This window comes from Lepisosteus platostomus, chromosome 11 (genome assembly GCF_059453375.1).
Source record: "Lepisosteus platostomus isolate fLepPlt1 chromosome 11, fLepPlt1.hap1, whole genome shotgun sequence".
Lineage (NCBI taxonomy): Eukaryota > Metazoa > Chordata > Actinopteri > Semionotiformes > Lepisosteidae > Lepisosteus > Lepisosteus platostomus.
The window spans coordinates 46,725,277-46,732,849 of NC_142621.1; the positions used below are offsets into that span (position 1 = coordinate 46,725,277).

At 49.1% G+C, this 7,573-nt stretch overlaps 1 protein-coding gene across 1 annotated transcript; it reads right to left on the reverse strand.

The window, feature by feature from the left end:
• Nucleotides 1-42: 42 nt before the first annotated feature.
• LOC148652855 (uncharacterized) lies at nucleotides 43-5,556 on the reverse strand. The gene is made up of 4 exons (XM_088600077.1): nucleotides 5,307-5,556; nucleotides 3,833-4,100; nucleotides 2,259-2,467; nucleotides 43-1,630 (listed from the first exon to the last, which is right to left on the reverse strand). Exons 1-4 carry the CDS (start codon nucleotides 5,335-5,337, stop codon nucleotides 1,308-1,310), a joined length of 831 nt encoding a protein of 276 aa, XP_088456203.1. The 5' UTR covers nucleotides 5,338-5,556; the 3' UTR covers nucleotides 43-1,307.
• Between the last annotated feature and the right edge of the window lie 2,017 nt (nucleotides 5,557-7,573).

Below are 7,573 nucleotides of genomic sequence, written 5' to 3' on the forward strand. Positions count from 1 at the left end.
GCTCAGGTGAAAACGGACATAAGAGAACTCCTTCATAAAGAGTATTGCCTGGCGACGTCTTTAATAAGAACTAATACAATCTTTAAATTCACAACAGTATGAAGTGCCGGTATTTCCTTATGCATACAAACGACTCGACTCACCTGCATACACAGTTACTAAGAAATTAGAACGAAGAGTACAATGCTTCTTATATACGCAATTCTGTTTTTAATTGACTTACAGAAAAGCTAATGGCAAAGTAAAGAATAAATCGTTACAGTCATTAATGAAACCGCTGTACAGTATGTAAACAGAAGAAACTATATAAGTGCAGCTTATTGTGACAACGAGTTAGTACAGCAATTTCGTTCACCCAAAAAATAATTTTAGTTATCTGCTGTTGTTTTAGAGGACATTAATAAAAACTACACCCCCATCATAAACTAACAGCCTTCCTTTAAAATAAAATCAACATAATTGATCATTCCTTTATCAGAGATCAGACAGTATATGGCGATTGTTGCCAGGCAGATGTGTACACAGATTAAAATGAAACTCAGTTTACAAAAATATGACACGATAACTATGTTGTATAATGCACTGCAGCTTTAAAATCTTTACAGTCCTAACAAATCAATCTTAAAATGTGTGGTAGAATGTCTAATCTAAGGCGTTTCCTCAGTTTGCTGGGATTGGTTTAGTTTTTATGCACACCCAAAAGTTCCAGCAAGACAGCAAGGCCTTCCTAAAACTAAACAGTTCACCACAGCTGCCGGCATTTGCTTGCATTAGGCTGGTCTAGTAACTCACAAAAACAAGAGACTTGCACGTTTGTAGGAAAAGCACTACTGCAGTAGTGATGAATACAGTATTCCGTACAGTGCTTCTTCCGGTCGCTTAACAGGGAGGCAGGAAGTGCTGGTTGTATCTTGTCATTTCATCAGAGTCACCCTTTCAGCTGATCAAATCTTGTGGTCCAGGGGGTAGGGCTACCGACAAAGTCAAGTGTGTCTGCCGTCCCACTCTGCCTCGTCACGTCAGGCACCCAGGCTGTCTCTAGAGCGGAGCTGCCCAGGCTAAGCCTCACAGTGTGAGACCTGTGTCGCCCTGCCCACAGCAGGCGCCTGGACTGCTGCACCCACTGCGGGCTGCCGCCTGGGGACTCCCAGCGGGGAGAGGAGCCAAGACAACACGCGCGACCTGAAAAAGAGTTGTTGCTCGGCCACGGCCCCCTTCTGACAGTGGCGGGGTCTCAGTCCACGTCCCAGTGTCCCCTTCCCTCTTCCCCCTCCTCCTCCTCTTCCCCCTCCTCCTCCTCCTCCTCCTCAGCAGTGGAGCACCTTCTCCTTGAGCAGGTCCAGGATCACCTGCCTCTCCTGGCTCTCCAGCTCGAAGCGGCGCTCCCTCTCCCTGCGCTCGGCGCCCAGCCTCTCCCGCTCCAGGGCGATCTTGCTCCGCTGGATCTCCAGCTCCTCGCGCCGCAGGGCCATCTCCTCCTCGCGCAGGTGCTGCTCCGCCTCGGCCCGCTTCTCCAGGAAGCTCAGGATCTCCGAGTAGGTCTGGCAGCAGCACTGGCAGGGCCGCTTGGCTGTGGGCGCCGGCAGCTCCGGCAGCTCCTCCTGCTCCTCCGGCTCTGGGGTGGGAAGAACTGGGGGGGGTGAGGGGGGGGACACAGACGACGGGGCATCGTGAGTTGAGCTACTGCAGGTTCAGCGCGGTCTCTGACCCTGAACCAGGGCAATCACAGAGACACCCGGTACTCTAGGAAAATAGGAACTCGGGAGGAAATGTAGGAATCCTAACAGGCCCTGTTCAGAAATACTTAAAAATTGCATTACAATAATTTTAAAAAATAATCATTTCCATTGTCCTGCAAGAACTATTCTTCTGTTCTGCTTCAATAAGCATTTCGGAAATTTTGATGTTTGCTGAAAGTTACTACTTAATAGAGAAATACCAGTCCGCAAAGTGCCTCTGGTTTCCATTACACCTGTCATCTTTGAAATGTTACAGAACAAATGCTATTCATTTGTTTTTCTTGCAATCTCAGGAAGGCAAAGCTTAAGGGAGAGCACCTGTGTGAGCCATGCTCTCTCTGTAGTAACGAGCTTCTGGCAGACCACTGGAGTACCATGTGCCAGTCTGCTGGAGGAAAGACTGATCTAGCATCAGCTCACTGAGCTGACGATATCTGTTCACCTGATCTGCCCGTTCCCCTGGACAGAGATGTAGTAGTCTAGCACAGCATAGTGGCTCCATGCCTTGTGCCATCAGACCTGTTTCTGGTGGCGCTGGAGTTGACATCGGTGCCGGTTTCTCGGGCTCCGGCTGGCACAGCTCCTCCAGTGCCCTCTTCCTCATTTCTGCGGTCGCCTCATCCTGGTACTTGCTTTCTGTGGCTCCCATAAGCCCCTTCTCCGCCTCCAGCTCCAGCACCTCGTGCAGCAGGTCCTCCTTCTGTGCGTACAGCCGCTCTGTCCCGAACCTGCACACATGGCCAGCAGCCAGATCACCCTGCAGCTCACCACTGGCAGCCCACTGGAGCTCAGCAGGTGTGAGCCTGGTCAGTACCTTGATGGGAGACCTCTGGGAAAAACTAAGGTTGCTGCTGGAGGAGGTGTTAGTGGAGCCAGCAGGGGGCGCTCACCCTGCGGTCCATGTGGGTCCTAATACCCCAGTATAGTGACGGGGACACTCTACTGTAAACAGGTGCCGTCCTTCGGATGAGACATAAAACCGAGGTCCTGACTCTCTGTGGTCATTAAAAATCCCAGGGCGCTTCTCGTAAAGAGTAGGGGTGTAACCCCGACGTCCTGGCCAAATTTCCCTTTGGCCCTTACCAATCATGGCCTCCTGATAATCCCCCTCTATGAAATGGCTTCATTACTCTGCTCTCCTCCCCACTGATAGCTGGTGTGTGGGGAGCGTTCTGGCGCACTATGGCTGCCGTCGCATCATACAGGTGGGGCTGCACATTGGTGGTGGTGGAGGGGATCCCCATTACCTGTAAAGCGCTTTGAGTGGAGTGTCCAGAAAAGCGCTATATAAGTGTAAGCTATTATTATTATTATTATTATTATTATTATTATACCCACACCAAACAGATGAAGAGCATACGGGGGACAGTGCTGACTTAACCTGTGAAGATGGGCGGCCGGTCCGAGAGAAACACGTTTGTCCACCGCTATTGAAACCCCTGATCCGCAGAGAGCTAAACCAAGCCTGCAAGTTCTCCTGTAGGGATTGAGATGCTGCGCTCATCTACGCAATAAAACTGCCCAAGAGAGAAAACAGGTGGAAAGAGTCGTACACCCAGCCTCCAAATTCGTTGGATGCAATCTTCCCTTTTCTTGCCTCTATTTACGACAGTAACATCAAACAGAAAGATAAGAAGGTGTCCACAGTCCCCTTTCACTCTGGGGAGCAGGTTTCAAAGCCTCAAATGGAGTTCTGCTCGGCTCTGAGACAGCACCTCTCTACAGGCCACATGACACCTCAATATGTTGCATGGATTGAATAATATGTGCTGTGTCTGTGGAAGGGTTAAAATGTGTTTTTGTTTTTTTTTTGCTGTTTTTTTTTTTATCTGGGCTTCACTGGAGCAAATTTCAAGCAAATGGCAATAAAGTACTGAACTGACTTTGAATTGAATTGAGTTCAGTCTGCAACTGACGCAGCACAAGATATCTGTACATCAGCGCTGAGTTTCTCACCAAAACTGACCGGGCTCGAGGAAAAAAACAGGGTATTGCAGACACTGAGCGGCATTAAAGATGCAACAGATGCTACCGGGTCCAGTACTCCGAGCCTCAGAGTATGAGAGAGTGCAGAGGAGCAACAGGGGGCTGACCTGCGCAGGCTGGCGAAGTCCTGTTTCTTGTAGTAGTCCAGGAGCAGGGCCGTCCTCTCCCGGCACCGCCGCGCGTCCACCTCGAAGTTCTCGTCCTGCAGGGCGGCGCTGATGATCTCGCCCACCCGCGCCCAGATGCGCCCAGGCTCCTTGGACGAGAAGGGGTTCTGAGCGATGACCTCCCTCAGCAGCAGGATGTCGTGGCGCGCGGAGAATCGGACCTGCCTCTTCCGCGGGGCGGAGGAGGGCCCAGCCAGGGAGAAGCCGCCTGGGAGAAGCCGGAGAGGAGGGAAGGGGGTGTGGGGAACGGTGGGCAGGAGGGAAACTCACAAGTGAGTGGGAGGGACCGGCCCCAGAAACCTCGGTGTGACACCACGCTTCACGCTGTCCCAGCTTCGTCGGCTCTCCCCGACAGGGAATAATTAACTCCCAGTATTTTTCAATTGAGGAACTTTGTGCTGTACTTCAGCGAAGTTCCAGAAAGGGTTTTCTTATTTAATTATAAAAAGCAACGCCCGGTCAATCATGAACGCCCGCTCTTTCATACACACAAGGCGGACAGGAATGAATGTGCAGTAAGCATCGCTGCCCATTACAGAGCTAGTGGGATGTACTGATGCAACCTCAACCGTCGTGTGACCTGACCTCACCTTAATCTGGGGGAAATTTATCCACATAATATAACACAAACTGAACCCAGAAACCACGGACTGCAATTCTATTAAAATTCCACATACGAAGAAATAATCGCTTTTCTGCTCTGAGTCAACAGCTCCGTCACGATAGACGGCTTTGATACCGTACCATCCGGACCGCCCGGCCGCCAGGTGTGCAGATACTGTACGTGTACAGCTCAGGGCGCCCTCAACTTTGCGAGAGTGGTCGGCGGGCTCGGATGTAACATAATGACTTTCCACACCGCACAGAAGCCCCTCGCCGAGCAGCGGACTCGAAGCATGCACTTGAAACCTGTTCTCCCGCGACGAACAGCGAGCCGAACGACTCTGTCCCTGTCCGGGCTCTGTAATACATTCAGTGCCGTCTGAACATTTCTACATTCAACCGCAGCGCATTTAGAAAACTTGCTAGGCTTTAGCTGGATTGAAGACCCGGAATCGCCAAGAATACGCGCACGGAGCAGAAGCTAATCACGCCTGCTCGATCTGGGGCTTTGCACCCCGAATCCAAGTAATTCTCTGCGCTCCCGGACTGCGGCAACACACCGTAGCTGCTGCTAGTTCGTCGCTCACGCCAAACAAGTGCACAACGCTACACACAGAGAGAAAAAGCAACGGATACAACGATACATTATTTGTTTCCGGACTTCAAAATTGCAGGGCCTCTTTTTTTAAAAAAAAAAAAACGCAGAATATAATCCCAGTGGGGGGAAAAAAACCAACATAAAATCTGTAAATGGATTATGATTTGATGAGAAAACATAATGTGTGCGATGGCTCAATTTGTGGATTCTTACCACTGTTCGGCATTTGCGCTACACGTTCCATGCTTTCCCGTATCCCCGATCAGCTGATACGCACGAACTGCTGAGGTCACAGTACACGTCCCCCCACCAGTACAGGTTCCATTCTGACGTGTAACTCAACTTCTCAGGAAACCTGGCGAAACTGGAGGCAAGTGGGGCTGCCATGACGCGCAACTCCCGCAAGAGGGCAGCACGACACCGTCGCCGGCCACAGATCCGGTGAGCTGCTGCTGCTGCTCGACTTCTGGCTGGGTCTTGAACCAGTTCTCCAGAAAATACCCACAAAAGCAGGGTAACCCGCTGTTTTTCTGTTAAATTAAATGAAATAAATCCATGGCGCATATAAATTCACCTCGGTTAATCTGGAAGAATATGAGTTGTCTGTCCTATTCCCTCAGAAATTACACGAATGTTTTAGATTTGAGGGTTAGCCCAAACGGCAGCGACTCGCAAGTATATCTTAAACTGCGCTGTGATTTCGTGGACGTGTTCGGGACTAAGAGCATTGTTTTATCTAAATATTTTAATGCCAACGGGTAGCAGTTTCAGAGTTATTTTTTTTTAAATACACGATGGGCCGTGATCCAAAACACCGATGTGAGTTGTTGGATAATATCCTTCGTATTTCCACAAACACCTTTAAAATACGCGCCGTCGTTTCCCTAGCGGCGTTAGCGCCACTGAAAGCAAACGGGACTTCCATTCCATTGGTTATCAATAATCCCGAAGATGGTTTCATTTTTGCAAAGCCTGTCATCCCACTTTCAGACACCAGGTGGGGCGCTGCTTCCTGAGGTCGTGCCAGGGAACTGGAACCAGTCGGCTCCAGGTCAGGTGTACTGTGAAGAAAAACACAGAAGGCGAGGGTCGGAGGTTTAATGCTTAATGAGCAGGTCGTGTATTACAGAATTGAGAACTTGTCACACCTTGACTTGTCTTATGGGTTGCATATAGTTAATTTACGGAAGTCTGTATAACCAGCCTAACGCTGGCCATAAAACCGAAAACCACAACACAATGTTGTCCTTCCAAGAGAAGCGGGATGCGAGAACTTTACATTCTCTTGTGTGTTTTTAAATAATTGATTGATAACTTTGCTTTCGCTTGAATTATAATGGTTTCTCTCAGTGGTGGATAATTTATGCACCCCGGTTTTATACTGCGTGGATGTGAATATTGCATGATTTTCATTTCTTTTTTTATTTACTATGAGAACAGCAGCGCAGATAGCCTCTTAAAAAAATCTCTCCAGGTTTTTAATTAATTTCTCTGAACCCTGAAAAAAACCATGAACTCAGATCTTGCCATCTGTATACGGTGCGTTGGAAAATAATGTTTTACAGTGTAACACGCAGTAACACGGATAAAGATCCAGGAGCCGATTTAATAAAACCCCAGAGTGGAGTATGTTGGTTTCCTTTGTTTGTTTTTTTGAGTCTGTTGGTTTCTGGGGTCGTATCTGAGGCTATAACGGTGTTAAAACTTAGGTCATGTACAGTTTGTGAACCTGTATGTGCACAGAGGAATCGTCCCTACCGTGAAGATTAAAAAAAGAGAAAAATAACTGCTTGATTTTGCATTTTGTATTCATTGACTGACGGCGACGGTCTTGCTGTATCCGCGGATACAGAGTCTCCGCTTGGTGCCAGTAAGAGCTCTGACATTCTTATAGAACTCACTGCTGGCTGTCTAGGAGATAAGAAAATAGACAGTGCTCAGGCGACAACCTGCACAAATGTCCCTAATTCGGGAAACATGTATGTCCACGCACTAAGCGCTTTGAGAAGCCACCTTTAAAGGCGCTACATAAAACAAAGTTGCAGTGTCGATTCAGATCCAGACCTTTGGCCTTTTTTTTGTGTGTCATGCCACTGAGAAAACAAACATTACCGAGGTACCCGAGTCTCGAGGAAATGAAAACACAAGAAACATTTTTCCAAATACCTACAGTAGGGAAGGTGAATGAACCACTCAATCTATCAGAGCTTGCCGGTTTCCCTGAGTGTGTCTGTAAATGGGCAGGACTGCAGTGGGACCTGACTGGCCCCCAGGAACCTGTTTTTGACACTGTGACTTGGAGGCCCGCGCTCTAATTGCCCCCTGACGATAATTCGCCACGGAGTCGCGATGATGGGCTCGGAGGTGTGGAGATGAGGTGGACTGTGGAGCCTGGTTGCTGATGGCTGAGAGGCGTTAGGGGTCGGCGGGGGGTCAAGATTCCAGGCTCTGTGTGTGTGTGTGTGGGGGGGTCAGGGTTA

Bases quoted from the DNA above. Each gene is read 5' to 3' on its own strand.
- LOC148652855 (XM_088600077.1), bottom strand. From the start codon at position 5,337: ATGGAACGTGTAGCGCAAATGCCGAACAGTG. The intron at 2,468-3,832 runs GTCAGCCCCCTG...CCATGTGTGCAG, and splicing joins GACTTCGCCAGCCTGCGCAG to GTTCGGGACAGAGCGGCTGT. The intron at 1,631-2,258 runs GTCTGATGGCAC...CACCCCCCCCAG, and splicing joins TCCAGCGCCACCAGAAACAG to TTCTTCCCACCCCAGAGCCG.